Source organism: Chrysochloris asiatica, unplaced genomic scaffold (assembly GCF_000296735.1).
Source record: "Chrysochloris asiatica unplaced genomic scaffold, ChrAsi1.0 scaffold00087, whole genome shotgun sequence".
NCBI lineage: Eukaryota > Metazoa > Chordata > Mammalia > Afrosoricida > Chrysochloridae > Chrysochloris > Chrysochloris asiatica.
The window spans coordinates 6,817,238-6,832,547 of record NW_006408605.1 but is presented as its reverse complement, the minus strand read 5'-3'; the positions used below and the strand labels follow the sequence as shown (position 1 = coordinate 6,832,547).

Sequence of the window (15,310 nt, the reverse complement as noted above, 5' to 3'; positions counted from 1 at the left end):
TGCAACTAAAAATGTGAATAATATCTTTAATATTTTTGTATGCATAGAAGCAATATGTAAAACACAACAACATAATGTGAGAATACATAGATGATTATATTACAAAAAGGAATACAGTACTAGTTTCAGAGTATTGCATTCAGAAAAGAGTACTAGGTATATATGACAAAGCTTATAAACTTATAAAGCTGAGCAGCTGACTCACCTCAAGGGAATGACTATTCTTGCCTTCCCACAGCCTTAGTATTTTTTGCCAAAAGGCCCAGATTTGAGTAAAGGAGAACGCCGTGAACGCAAAATACGGGCATAAGGGCTACAGTTTGTTGAGCTTTGGCAGGTGGGTGTTCTGGGAAGTAAATTCCGAAGGAATGGTTTCTTTCCTGGGGGTTGCTGATTTGGTTGCTGGTTTTCTTGGTTGGGGCCAAGGCGCTTTTTGGTGGAAGAAGCCTGGCCTTGGAGTTTTTGCACTGTGTGATACTGCTCAGCGATACATGCTGCTTTTTTCCGAAGATCTAGTTTCACAAGCATCATATTATTCTGAAGTTCAGCCAGGGTCTGGTCCTAAACATCAATAAAGTGATAAGAGAACACATTTAATCTGTTGTAGTTGAGAAATATGAGGGCAAGATAATACACGTCATCTACTACTAGTTACCAACAGTTCCTTCAAGATACTCTTTAAGGTCAGTGCTTATAATTGAATACTGGGTATTTTCTTTGATACCCAAACAATAAACTGCTAAACAGAACATTTTCTAATACATAAAGCAATGTGAAGGAGCTCTGGTAGCGTAGTGGTTATAAATTGTGCTGCTAACCTCAAAGTTAGCAGTTCAAAACTACCAGCCGTTTTGCAGGAGAAAGATGAGGCTTTCTGCTCCTGCAAAGTTATAGCCTTGGAAACCCTACACAGGGTCATTAGGAGTCAGAACCGACTCCACAGTACATAACCACAACCAAAGCAGTGTGAGCTTTAAGCTATTTAGCCTCTAAGAACCTAAGTCTCTAAATAACAAAATTAGTGCTTTGTCTAATCTAGTTTAAAATTTATTATTAACATCTCTGGAATTAGAATGCTTCTTATAATTGATCGCAAATGCCATAGCTTATTTAATACGGTTTTTTTTTTCTTGTGCTGTTGAGTTGGTTCCAACTTATGGTGACCCTGTAATAGGGTTTCCAAGGAGAACTGATAGGTTTGGACCTTCGACCTTGCAGTTAATAGTCCAGTGCTTATCCTACATTATCACAACAGGACTTTTTCTTTTTTCTCTTGTTGTTCTTTGCTGTCGAGTCGATTCTGTCCCATAGCGACCATGTATAGGGTTTCCAAGGAGCAGCTGGTGAGCTTGAACCACCGACCTTGCAATTCAAACGGCTTTGCAGTCTGACACATTAGTCCACAGCACCACACTGGTACTTAAAATAATGAATTCTTACAATTGGGTATTTTAGAAGAAGTACAGCCAGAGTGCTCCTTGGAGGCCAGGATGGCCAAACTTTGTCTCTCATACTTTGGAAATGTTGTCAGGAGGAACCAGTTGCTGGAGAAGGATATCATGTTTGGTAAGGTGGAGGGTCAGAAAAGAAAAGGAAGACCCCCAGCGAGATGGATTGGCAAAGTGGCAGCATCAATGGGCTCAAGTGTGGCAACAACTGTGAGATCGGTCCAGGACTGGGCAGTGTTTTCTTCTGTTGTGCATAGGGTCTCTCTGAGTTGGTACCAACTCGATGGCACCTAACAACAACATAGTATCTATTGGAGTCCTGGTGTGGCTCTAGGATAAGCACTAGGTCTGTGGTTCAAGCCCAGTATCTATCTCCAGTGTTGTTACAACAAAGAAAATGTCTATAAATCACTTAACACAGTGCCTCGTACTTCAAAATGCTTAACAGAGGCTAGTTTTATTTTATAAGGAAGATAAAACTCCCACCATTAAGAGATCAGCCTAAAAATCGTTGCCTTTCACCTTTCTCTTCTGCTCCTCATTCCCCTTCTCAAATACACACTGGAGTGGGCTAGGTGGGGGAAGGAGGGAGGATGTAGGCTGCCCTCACCTGTTTAACTAAGATGTCATCACAATTAGTCAAGGCTTGGCGAAGTTTTCCTGCTCCAGTGCTGTGGCAACAGGCTCTTTCTGCTGACTGGAGAGACTCACCAAGTTTCTGAAGCTCTGTCCGCATCAGCCTTATATTCTTAAAAAGAAGTAGCAATAAGATTTTGGTCAACATCAAACAAGGTAGTGAGCTGGAGGGGTTGAGTAGCAATTTTAAGAAATGAAATTAGAAAGGCTTGTTTGTTGACAAGGAATTGGTCCCTCCAAACAAGACAAAAACAATCTGTCCTTAAACAAACCTGGGAAAAATAGTATGAGAAATTGACATAATATCACTGAATTATATGAGAAGCCTTCAAAAGTTCATGGGAAAAAAATTTCCATGGACTTAATAAATTCCTTGTGTATATAAAAATGAACTGCATATAAAACCAAATGCTGTTGTTTGTTTTTAGTGTATTTATAACAAAGATATCCCGGTGTAACAGGAATATTTTGAAGTTGAAAAAAAGTAATGGAAACTGCCCCATGTAGGAGCTATGATAACACACAGAAAGTTATTACCTTCTGGCCCTCCTCTAACTTCTTGTCCACATCAGTGGTGAAGGGCTTGGCTGAGGGTGGTGGTTCTAACATTTTCTGATACTTATGCAGCTCTGAAGGAAGAAAACAAAAACTTAAATATGTTGGCCTATGCTTGTACTTACTGAGGTAACAGAAGCCTGCAGATAATATAGAAAGCAAAATCACATGTATCCTAGAATAAGAGGTCAGAGGGTTGTAGTTTGGAATTGAGGAAATAACATTGGACCTGAAGTCTGGAGGCCAAAGAATGAAGATAAGCTCTTTTCTTTACCAGCTCTATAACTGGCAAATGATTTAATACCTGGACTAAGTAAGGCAGTCTCCAATTTACAGTAGGATTGATTCCATTCTGTTGATTCTGACACAAGTTGAATATTTCATTTTTAAAAGCTTTCATTATTATTGTACCTTTATAAATCTGATCTGTCTTTGGGGGTTGAATACCAAATATAAAATTAGATATATTTTAATACTATGTAGTTCATATGGCAAATAATAAGATGTAAACAAAACAAAACCCCCCAAACTGTCAAAAGTGACATTTGCTGCAATTTGCATACATTTTAAGTTGGGAACTACCTATATTTCAACTTTAAAAATGAGGCTAAAAACAAGGAAGTTTCTAGTTTGACAAAAATATCTTTTGACCTAGGTGATGTAACACGTAAAAATCCACTGAGCTGTTCATTTAAGATTTTATCGTATGTGATGCATACCTCAATAAAGTGGGGGAGCTACACCTAGAATAACTATTATGAAGGTGTTCTTATGAATGGAAACCCATAAGGTGTTTATCCAGAATTTCTACCCTTCTTTCTCTCCTTTCTCACCATCAGTGGTAGAGATTAGTTCTGCTTTGCACTGCTCGAATTTAGCTTTAACCTCCTGGAGTTGCTGGGTATAGGAAGATGCCAATCGTTGTGACCGCCGTAGGGATAATTCAGACCCTGATTGTTGGTGGGCCACTGGTTGCTGTCTGGCTTCCTGTAAGAGGGCTTCTAGTTCTTCAACCTTTTCATCCCGCTCCTAAGAGGGAAGCAGAGAGCATAATTCCATTCAGAGTCAGATAAATATGGCAGGAATAGATTGAAAAAACTGAATAAAACCTTCCTGATGCTTAGGCCTTAAGAGCCTATTTGCTAACACTTATCCCATTTCTTGGCCAACTAGACCCTTAAATCAATTCATCAAACATGAAATGGGCACATACACAGCACACTAAGGGGAGTAGAAAAGAAAGTTGTACATCTCTGCCCTCGTCAGAGTTTATAAAATCTTGTTTACCTCAGGTAAGATAGTGATGGGAATCTGAGCAGCTAGTTGGAAGACGGTTCAAGGTAACTCACCTGCAGCTCTTCTTGGTAAAAACTTGTCAGCGACTCCTTGAGAATCTTTAGTTTCTCTTCATAAGTTTCCTCCAACAGTTCCTTCTGGATGTCCAAATGTTCACTGTTACAGGAGAAAAGTGAGTGAAGACTCTCACTGAGGAGGGAGCTTAGAGGACAGATCTTGAGGTCCAGGTGGCAGAACAAGAAAAGCCACTCAGTTGGTACCTGCACCACTGTTCCCGTTGTTGCATCTGCTCCACCATCTCATTGCAAATCTCATCACGGAGCTGTATCTCCAGCTGCAACTTTTCCTGCCGTTCTTTCAAAAGCAGCGCTTTCATTGCTTCTACCACCTCTAGGAGCTCCTAAAGGGACACATGGGTAAGAGGTCAATAAATGTCCGGGTGCCCAAAAGACATAGGCCCACTTGAAAGGCAGCATGGGAAATGTGTAGCCATCAAACTGCCACACGTAAGCCTTGTATGCTCACCTCCTTGCCATACATGGAGATGTCAGTTTCATTTTGCGTGTCATCATCAAGGCCTGGGTCCAGCTTGGCACCTGTTTCTAAGCTAGGGGATGCCCGCAGACTGTGATCCTTGATAAATGAGTGCAGGGATGGTAATCCCAGTTGAATAGGTGGGGCATGCACCAGCTAAAGGGAAAAAATTTTTTCATTGAATTCAAAACCAGTTCCTAGTAATTTCTTCAAACAAAGGTTTACTACCTACAGTTTCTCACCTGGCTGGCAATAGCTGAAAACTTGGCCACATGAAGGGTCTCATCATAGAAAGATGCACAGGGATTCATATTAACAATCATACAGGAGCGGCCTCGGCCTGTAAAGAAGCCTTGGAACACTCGAGTCAACTTGCTGTCTCGAAAGGGAATCAGGTTCTGCTTTGAACTGTCAGAATCAAAGAATAGATCTGTGAGGACAATTCCAGTCCTTTGGACATATATCCCAGCAGTGGTCACCTGGAAGTCTCTTAATAAATTGCAGAGCCCCAGGCCACCCCAACCCATGGCTTACAGTCAAGAGCTCACCGGTTCTGCTGATTTTGGCGAAGGGCAGCAATACAACGGCCTAGAGTATGCAGGGAAGTGTTAATGTTTCCTGCTTCCTTAAGTCGCTCACCACTCTTCTGATCTTTGCAGCGTTCTGAGCCAGCCAGATCACAGAGTGACAACCTAGAATAAAAGACGAGTCTGACATCAGGATCCTGTATGTTGAATCTTCCAGCCCTTTATATAGTTATGGAGATGGGAGAGCTATCAAGAATCTGTACCTAAGAAAGGAGAGCATAGGATCTATAAGTCTTTTCTCCAAGGACTTCCCTCACACATCATTTAAGGCCAAGAAGCCCGATTTTCTAAATAGTCACACTTACTCGCTGATTTTTGGGATTATGTCCCCTTCCCCCTGGAGGTGCAGGATTCGGATGGAAAAGATGCTATGACTGAAAGTTAAGAAAAAGAGAAAAATTACTGTACATCTTCCATGACCAAGTGGAACACAATAAAGCAATGACTCTTACAATCTACTCGCCTGCGGCTAGAGTTCTGGTTCAGGTGGGTGCTGGCAAAGCTCTGGTTCTTACGACCCACTTTTAGGAGTTTCCAGGCTTCCTCAGCATCTTGAACATGAATCCAATTGAGATCTGAAGCAGGAGAGATGTGCACAAGATGGGAGTGCCCAACTCTTTCCCTAGATTTATTCCAAGTCCCCTCCAGGGTTCATGCCAGCCTCTCAAATCTCCCGTACCTTTCACGTAGGGATTACCATTCTGATCTTCACACAACCGCAGTGTCTGCCTCTTGCGCTGCTGGCTGGGTGGTTCTAATAGGTCATAAATCAGCTCATTATAGATCTCAAAGAAAGATATCCAGATGGAATAGCGGATGTCTGCTGGGACACTTATTGGGGCAGTATCTGGCTGTGCCCATCGGTGACTTGTTTCTGGGGAGGAAATCAATGTACAGAGTATCAACCCTAGAGCAGTCCTTCTCCCTTTTGGCCCGGGGGTTCCTTGGAAGAAAAGAGTTCAGACTACAATCTCTGATCTACACCTATTGTTAACAGGGACTGGGTTCCTATTACTTGGCACAGAACCCTCTTATGGTACATACCATCCAACTGACTACTGCTGGTAAACTGACTGGTAGAGAGCCCAGCAATGCCACTATCAAAGCTGGTACTGGTACCCATCCGACTTTCAATGTAGACACTTCTCTTCAAGGAGGTGGAGAGCTCTTCCTAGAGGAAACCAGGGAAAAGGTAAGCATAAAACTTGTCAGAGATTTGTAAACCCACCATACCTCCATGGACACAACACTTCACCTCTTGGAAGCCTCCATTTAGCAAAGCCAGCTTCTTTATTTCTTCCTGCCGGATCTGCTTGCTGTCTAGCCAGACTACCTCATTGGAGAGCAAGGGCTTCAGATCAGGTGTTGGATGAAGCTGGCCTTGGAGGCTATTGAAGATCAGAGCCAGAGACCGGGGTAGGATTCCTCCATCTTTGATGGTACCTGGAGGTATGTGAAAGATGGACAACTGAGAAAAGTGCCTTTTCCCCCTAACTCAGCATCAAAGGGATAGACTGCACCATTACAACCCAATCAACAATCCTGTAAGACCTTAACTACTTACCTTGAATGGTGTGGGTTTTCCCTGAGTTGGTAACTCCATATGTATAGATGAGCCAGTTCTGCCCTTTGAGTACGTCCTTCACCATTTCCTTCACGGTCAGGTTGAAGAAGGATGCCTGTCCTACTTCCGGCCCAAAGATCTACAGAAAGACCCAATTCTTCAAAGGCCCATTCTTCATCTCCCATTCACCTCCTGTGCAGAGCCAGCAGATTCCTTCCTTCCTAGGTGGTGGCTCTAGAAATCACTTATGCAGCTTCGTCCTACACTTCTACCAGCTAGCTGTACCCTAAACACAAGGGATTTAACCACTTTGCTAGTCCATCTTTCAGCCAAATAAATATTTATGGAATGCTATGCACTAAGCTCCCTCTCAATGCTGCATTCACAATTGATTGGTATAATGGTCAAAAGGATGTGTTTTAGAGGATGGATTTGGATCCAAGTCCTAGTTCTAACACTGACTAGCTACATCGTTTTGTTAATGTTACTTGCCTTCACTGTGCCATAGTATCCTTGTCAGAAAACAGACAGTCATGGAGTTGTGGTGAATTAATGTACATATAGTACTTGACAGAGTGATCTAGCATATAACAAGAGAAACCTACCCCCCCACCCCAAATTCTAAAGGTATGTAAATGTGTGTGTATATGCACACAAAGACACAGAGAAAAAGAAAGAGCTTTCTTTTCAGAGACAGAACAAAGTTGCCTCTAGATGGTGGTCACTTGTTCATAGTCTAGCACCTCCACTCCATACCTGGGAAAAGGTGAATCTGTGGGTAGCTTGACCAATTCCTCGTTCATTGCTCTTCAGGGCAAAAGACTCCTTGGGTGCTTGTAGAACAAGAGTCTCCACATTCTCAATGTGGACACATCCCTGAAAGGGTTAAAACAGTTATCACAGAAGGAAACATTTCTGGGAACCTCTTCTGTACTGCATCATTCATTCTTCAACCCTCTCTCCTCACTCACCTGATTCTCCTGTCGTTCCAACTCTGAAGGTAAGAAGGGCCTGATCCTCAGGTATACTCTCACCTTCTCTGTATTATCCTCAGATAGAACCTGTGGCATAATTCCATCCAGGGAACACGTATTAGTCACAGCTATTACTGCTGATAGATGGACAAACAGTATAATTCCTAGAAATCATGTTAGCACATCCTAATTCTACTGCAAATTACAGACCTTTTCATGAGTCTGTCACCCTTACTGCACCAATTATTTGAGTTAGAATTAGTTCACTGGTATGCTATCCTTAGTCCACATCAAAAGACATCAATGTTTTTGCCCCATAAGACTCACTGAGAGACTCCTGGGTAGAATTTTTCTGAAGACCAAATGTGATAATACACTTTACCTCTGCTCCCAGAGAAATTTAGCAGTGCCTGGAAACATTTCTGGTTGCACAATTGGGAATGTGCAACTGGCATCTAGTGGGTTGAGGCCAGGAATACCAATAAACATCTTACAATGCACAGGACAGCCCCCATCAAAGACACAGCAAGGCCACAAATGTCATTTGCTTTGTGGTTGATAAAAGTCAACCAACCAACCAATGGACTTAGTGGAGTCCTGGTGTGATGCTGCAGGTTAATGTGCTGGGCTGCAAAGTCATTTTGAACGGCAAAGTTGGCAGTAAAAGTTCACCTCAGAAATCCTCAGAAACCCTATACAGGGTCACTATGAGTAGGAACCAACTTGATAGCACTTAACAACATAAGTTAGTATGCTGTTGTTATGTGCCATGGAGTCGGTTCGGACTCATAGGGACCCTGCATAGGGTTTCCAAGGCTATAAATCTTTACAGGAGCAGAAAGCCTCATCTTTCTCCCGTAGAACAGCTGGTAGTTTCAAACTGTTGACCTTGCAGTTCGCAGCCTGATTCGTAACCACTACGCTACCAGAGCTCCTTTAAGTTAGTATAAGTGATTATATCACTTGCAGTCTACAAGCCACTCCCCACCTTTATTACCTGCTGCTTATCCTCCAGGGAGGTGGAGATAACAGAACAGTCTGAAAGCAAGTCCTTTCTTATCACAGACGCCAAGTCTGCAGCTGTGGACTCAAACATGGGGGAGACTGCCACTTCCTCATCGGACAGCAAGCCCACTGGCGGAGAAAGGATCCCTTGAGACATGACAGCTTCGGTCTACAAAGAAAACTGGGTTGAGTGGAGAAAGAAAAGAGTAGAAGGGACCTGGAAATTTCAAGGTTAAAAACAATCCCCTAGCCCTGGGACACCTGGTTCGGATGTCTAAATTCCTACTGCGTTTTCCTTCCAAAGCTTGGCACAGAGAAAGGGAATATGAGGAGTCAATCCAATAATCCCGTCGAAGGCAGCATTTCCGACCTCGAGCAGCAAGGTACAGATACCGAACTTTACAAGCAGAAAGCCATACTCCAAGTACCGCGCCCTCCAGTGTTAAGGAATCCAGAGTCAAGATCCCGAGGCTGCTTTTCCAAAATCGCCATAAGGCCCAATGTGAAAGCAGAAGTAGTCAGAGAGACAGTGTCAGTTCCGTTATTGAAAGCCCGTTACAGAAGGGCAAGAGTTGGCAACCCGGGTTCCAGTCCAGGAGCACACTTACCCGAAAACCAGGACACTTGCTCTCCCGCCGGTACCGCCTCACTCCCACACAACAGCCGAACCTGGACCTGGCAAGAAAGGAGCACAACCCCGCCCACGAGGCACAGCTTTGTTACTGTTACAATGTTTTAAATTATGCGCAGCGTTCGTTCGACCAATCAGAAAATGAAGCCTGCAGCTACCAATCAGTGCAAAAAAAGAGGGCGGGAGCGACAAGGAAACCGTTTGCTTCGCGTTAACCTCTTTTTATATGCACTTCCGGGTTACCAACTGCCGCGAATTTGGAATCGGGTCCTCTGGGATTTATCCCGTTTAACTCTTTTTCTTGAGTCTTAGACACTGCCTTCTTAAGGACCCGAAAAGAACTCTTAAGGGTTCTGGCGCCATTTCCTGTCCTGACTCAGCAACACTTCTTCCAAGGGGCTTAGAAGATAAGTGGTTTACTGTGAAAGACTACATTTCCCAGGAGCCAACATGAACAAACAACCATACTCTATTTCCCAGAATTCCACAAGAATTTGATCAGCTTGGTTCGCTTTAGCTCCGGCTTGGAGACTTCGGGCTAAAATGGCGGCAGGAACGGGCAGTGAGTGTCTGTGTTTCTTTTATGTGAAGGGCTTATTAGAGTCGAAGCTAGGTGCCACGTTTCTGTCACACGCTTGCAGAATGGGAGGAATGCTTTGCCTGAGAGTTCAGGGTCTTTACAGACCTGTGTTGTACGGGCGTCGTGAAGGCCAACGGTTGGGGGCCTAGATGTTTAGGGTTTTGTGTCTGTGGTTAGAGTGTGAAGAAAGCAGCGCAACGAATCTTTGTATGTTGGGAACTCCATGGGAGAGGGGGATAGAGGTCCTCTAGAAATTTGAGCGTGCATTCAAATTGATGTACTACTTACGGAGTGGCTGGTATCTCAAAAAGCCATTCGTTTTCTGACGAATGTTTGAGACGCTCTGGAAACTAGGTCTTTTAACCACAAGCTCTTTCTGCCTCTGGGGTTATTGCGTTTCGATTTACTTGTATTTTTAGGTCCTACAATTAAGGGCCTGGACTGAAAGAAGTAAACAAGTTTATGCTAAGAAGGAGGCGGGGCAGCAGGAGATGGTGGCCGCTCGGAATCCTGGGAAATAGCTCCTCTTTTCAAATTGGAAGAAAATAACGTATAAAATAAGGCTTTTCGGGAAAACTGCGTAATCTGGCATTAAGGCCTTAATGTAACATTAAAGTGGAGCTTGAAGCAATGGCATTTGAGGAAGAAAAACGTTTTTAACAACCTTATAAAATACTTGTTGCTGTTGAGTAAATTCTGACTCTTAGTGACCACACGGTACATAGGAGAAGTGCCTCGTCCTGGGTCTTTGTGGAAACGGGCTGCTGTCTCCCGCAGAGCTGCCTGACTGACCTTTAAGTCCGCAACCGGGTGCTTTAACCACGGCACCACCAAGGCACCTCTATTCAGTGCATTTCCCATGTGATGAATAAGATACCCTTTCCCTGATGGTGATTATGTGCTGTGGAGTCGGTTCTGACTCATAGCGCTCCTCTCTCTATAGGGTTTCCGAGGTTGTTAATCTTTACTGGAGCAGAAAGCCTCATCTTTCTGGAACCAATGGTAGTTTTGATTTGCTGACCTTGAAGTTAACAGCCCGATTCTAACCACTATGCTACCAAAGATAATTTAACTCACTGTTGTTAGTCTCGTCTAGTCGGTTCCAACTCATAGCAACCTTGTATAGGGTTTCTGAGGAGTGGCTGAAGGTATTGACCCGCCGACTTGTGGTTAGCTGTCCCGTGCTTATCCTACCAGGACTCCTTTGGCTAACTGGAGGGGTGAATACCAAACTTTGGTTCTATCCACTGCCCTTGAGTAGATTCTGACTCACAGTCACCTACCTTATAGCACAGAGTATAGCTGCCCCATGTGGTGCTGGGGGATAATGCAGTGGAGTGGACCACAGCTCGGTTTCAGTTGCAAGGTCGGCAGTTCAAATTCACCAGCAGCTCCTTGGGAACCCTATACAGGGTCACTATGATTGGAAACGACTCGATGGGACTTAACACCAACAGTCTACTGAAGCAGATTATCACATCTTTCTGTGGAATAATTGGTGGGTTCAAGCCGTTTAGATTGGTTGTTGTTGTTAGGTGCCATGGAGTCGGTACCGACTCACAGCGACCTTATGCGCAGCAGAACGAAACACTGCCCGATCCTGGGCCACCTCACTACTGTTGCCACGCTGGAGTCCATTGATCCTGCCACTTGGCCAATCCATCTCGTTGGGGGTCTCCCTCTTTTTCTGTAACCCTCCACCTTACCAAACATGTTGGGTTGTTTTGTATTAAACCTTTAGTTCTCTCTGTGTGGCTTAGAACTAGTGTGTCACTGGTTGCCTTCTCTTCTTTCAGAGCACAAGCTACTAAGTACTGGCCCCACAGAACCATGGTCCATCCGGGAGAAACTATGTTTGGCATCTTCTGTTATGAGGAGTGGAGATCAAAATTGGTAAGGTATCCAGGACATGCTTTTTTTAGGTCTTAGACATTCTGGTATGTTTTCCTTCTGATAGAGTCACAATAGTTAATCATATTGACCTTTAAGCAGTATTTCTTCATTAAAAAAAAAAATTCAGATAAAATTCATGTACCATAAAATTAATTCATGTAACTTATGTAATTTGGGGATTTTTAGTATAATCACAGAATTGTACAGATATCACCACAGGACATTTCATCACTCCAAAAAGAAACCTTTTACCAGTTACTCAACGTTTTTTCCTTTACCCCACTCTTCCAGCCCTAGAAAACCATTGTTCTCCATAGATATATATCTCAAAAGCTTTGCCTGTACTAGACATTTCATAAAAATGTTGTGTGGCTGGTTTTTCTACTTCCATAGTGCTTTCAAGGTTTATCATTGTTATAGCATGTATCCATGCTTCAGTCCCATTTATGACTGTGTAATATTCCATTGTATGAACGTACCACATTTTGTTTATCCATCAGTTGATAGACATTTGGGTTGTTGAAATTTTGCTGTGAACATTCTGTACAAATTTTTGTGCAGATACTTTCAATTCTGTTGTCTCTGTATATCTAGGAGGGTGTTAATTGTATGTTTAACTTTTTAAGTAACTACCAAACTTTTTTCCTAAGTGACTGGACCATTTTATATTCCCATCAGTAGTATATGGTGGTGATGGTGGTTGTCATAGTGATCCTGTATAGGTTTTATAAGACTGTAAATCTTTACGGGAGTAGAAAGCCTCATCTTTCTCTCATGGAGTGAGTGGGAGATTTGAATTGCTAACTTTGCAGTTAGCAGCCTATCTCATAATCCACTACACTACCAGAGCTCCTTCAGCAGTATATGAAGGTTCTATTTTTATCACATTCTTACCAGCAGTTATTGTCATTTCTGATTATGTAGTTGTTGGTGGTGCTGTTGAGTTGGTTCAGATTCAACAACCCCACGTACATCAGAATGAAACACTGCCTATTTTAATCTTCAGTTATCCCTATGTTTGAACCCATTGTTGTAGCCTCTGTGTCAATCCATTGTCATTGACTATCTTCCTTTTTATCGCTTACCCTCTACTTTTCCAAGCTTGATGTCCTCTAGGGATTGGTTCCTCCTAATAACATGTCCAAAGAACAAGATACAAAATCTTACCATCTTCGCTTATAAGGAGTATTCTGGCTCTGCTTCTTCTAACATAGATTTGTTCATCCTGGCAGTCTATCTGATATTCAGTATTCTTTATCAATACCATAGTTCAAAGATATAAGCTCTTCAGTCTTTATTGATTATCCATCTTTCACATACATGAGTTGATTGAAAATACCATGGGTTGTGCCATGTATGCCTTAGTACTCAAAAGTGACAACTTTGCTCTTCAATACTATAAAAAGTACTTTTGCAGCAGATTTGCCTAATGCAATACATCATTTGGCTTCTGGACTGCTACTTCCATGGATTATGGATCCAAGTTAAATGAAATCCTTGACTTTTGAAATGAAATCCTTGCATTTATCATGATGTTGTTCATTGGTTTAATTGTGAGGATTTTTGTTTCACTGCTATTTATACATTTTCAGTGGCTAACCATTCAGAGTGGTTGCCTCTTTTTCTTCTAGTCTCTTTTAGTCTGGAGCTCTGCTGAAACCATGGGTAACCCTACTGATAACTAAAGTACCAGTGGCATAGTTTCCAATATCACAGTTACCACAGAACAACAAACTGATAGTTGAGTAGTGGGATTTGCCCTTGGAGTCCTTTAGTATTGCAACTCACAGTATAAATTTTTTGTTCAGTTCTTTCAACTTGAGAAATGCCAAGTGTATTTTTTCCTTTTAACTTCTATGTTGGGAAGTGCCATCAAGTCAATTCCAACTCATAGCCACCCTGTATAAGCTTCCGAGACTGTAAATCTGTAAAGAATTAGAACATCTCATATTTCACCCAAGGAGCAGCTGGTGGGTTTGAACTGCTGATCTTGTGGTTAGCAGTCCAGTGTTTATATTACAGAGCCATAGTACTCCCAAGTCTTTGCATATTTCACTATAATACTTTATCTTCTCAAGCTACCTTTTGAAGTCTTCTGTTCAGCTCTTTTACTTCATTTCTTTCTTACGTTTTAGCTTCTCTTAAGTTCTAGAACAAATTTCATTGCTTCTTCTAGCATCCATTTTGGTCTTTTCCTTCTTTCCTGTTGTTTAAATGACCTTTTGCTTTCTTCATATATGACATAATAATGTTGTCCCACAGCTAGTTGGTCTTTGGTCTTTAGTATTCAATGTCTTAAATCTATGAGAGGATCTCCAAATTTTGGTGGCATATACTCAAGGTCATATTTTGACTCTCATGGACTTGTTTTAATTTTCTTCAGCCTCAACTTGAACTTATATATCAGCAATTGATGGTCTATTTGCATTTGGCTCCTGGCTTAATTCTGACGAATGATATTGAGCTTCTTCATTGTCTCTTTCCACACGTGTAATCAGTTTGATTCTTATGTATTTCACCTGGCAAGGTCCACATGTATAATTGGTGCTTATGTTACTGAAAAAAGATATGTACAGTGAATAAGCCATTGGTGTTAACATTTTTTATCATGTGAAATCTGGCATGTTTTCTATCACCACAACTATCATTAACAACATTGTATGTCATGATAGATCTTGAAATCTTCTTTTGACAATGAATTTGGCACTATTCCTCTTCATTTCTCTTTCCTGGCGTAGTAATATATAGTATTGTCCAATTTGAAATGACCAATACCTATCCATTTCAGCTCACTAATTTTTAGCATATTTATCTTTGCATTCTATTTCATATTTGCTGACTCATTATTCTAGATTCATACTTCATGGATTCTACATTCAGATTATTAATGGATGTTTGCAGCTTTCTTTGCAATTTGAATTGTGTCACAGCAGCAAATGAAATTCCTGAAAGCTTTGCTCCAACTGCATCATTAAAGTTGACTCTAATTTGAGGAGGCAGCTCTTTTCTACACATATTTTTAGTGCCGCTCAACTTAATGGGTTCATTTTCCAGCACTGTCTTAAACATTGTTCTACTACTATCATAAAGTTTTATTTCAGTGGCCAATATTTTTTCAAAAGTGCATCTCAAGTTCCTCCTTCCTAATCTGTCTTAGTCTGGAAGCTGCACTGAACTCTGTCCATCATGGGTGATATTGCTATTTTAATGCCAATGGCCTACTTTCAGTATCATAGCATTATGCAAGTTACCACAATATGACAAACTGACCAACAAATTTTTTTTTGATTGTAGTCATTCTAAAGGGTGAAAAGGAGTCCTAGTTTAGTGCTGTGGCCTAATGCAGTGTACTGCAAAGTCAGTTTGAACCGTAAGGTCGATGGTTCAATCTCAGCAGCCGCTCCTTGGAAAACCCTATACAGGGTTGCTATGAGTCAGAATTGACTTGGTGGCACTTAACAACAACAACAACAACAAAGGGTGAAAATGGTGTCTCACTGTGGTTTGATATGCATTTTCCTGATAACTAATAATGTTGAGCATCTTTTCATGTGCCTATTAGTCATTCGAAACTACCAGCCGCTCCGCGGGAGAAAGATGAGGCTTT

At 41.9% G+C, this 15,310-nt stretch overlaps 2 protein-coding genes across 7 annotated transcripts in view; one reads left to right on the top strand and one right to left on the bottom strand.

Annotated features, from left to right (window-relative positions):
• Positions 1 to 2: 2 nt before the first annotated feature.
• Positions 3 to 8,761, bottom strand: KIF20A (kinesin family member 20A). 2 transcript variants are annotated; one of them, XM_006866115.1, is made up of 19 exons: positions 8,592 to 8,759; positions 7,655 to 7,681; positions 7,592 to 7,600; positions 7,377 to 7,496; positions 6,621 to 6,759; positions 6,312 to 6,499; positions 6,101 to 6,227; positions 5,736 to 5,930; positions 5,520 to 5,631; positions 5,362 to 5,430; positions 5,018 to 5,161; positions 4,712 to 4,877; positions 4,461 to 4,625; positions 4,196 to 4,335; positions 3,989 to 4,091; positions 3,473 to 3,668; positions 2,622 to 2,713; positions 2,059 to 2,196; positions 9 to 561 (listed from the first exon to the last, which is right to left on the bottom strand). In XM_006866115.1, exons 1-19 carry the CDS (start codon positions 8,754 to 8,756, stop codon positions 241 to 243), a joined length of 2,616 nt encoding a protein of 871 aa, XP_006866177.1. In that variant the 5' UTR covers positions 8,757 to 8,759; the 3' UTR covers positions 9 to 240. The 2 variants fall into 2 exon arrangements, with proteins under 2 accessions (XP_006866176.1, XP_006866177.1); XM_006866114.1 differs by having other exon boundaries at positions 3 to 561; positions 7,592 to 7,681; positions 8,592 to 8,761.
• A 996-nt stretch (positions 8,762 to 9,757) lies between these two features.
• The window catches only part of BRD8 (bromodomain containing 8), a 41,662-nt gene continuing 36,109 nt past the window's right edge, over positions 9,758 to 15,310 (top strand). For 2 of the 5 annotated variants that reach the window (XM_006866111.1, XM_006866109.1), the window contains exons 1-2: positions 9,758 to 9,792; positions 11,607 to 11,703. In XM_006866111.1, the coding sequence (XP_006866173.1) occupies positions 9,774 to 9,792; positions 11,607 to 11,703 (116 nt within the window). In that variant the 5' untranslated portion in view covers positions 9,758 to 9,773. Of the gene's footprint in view, positions 9,793 to 11,606; positions 11,709 to 15,310 lie in introns of all 5 variants that reach the window. The other 3 variants (XM_006866112.1, XM_006866113.1, XM_006866110.1) reach the window with 3 other exon arrangements.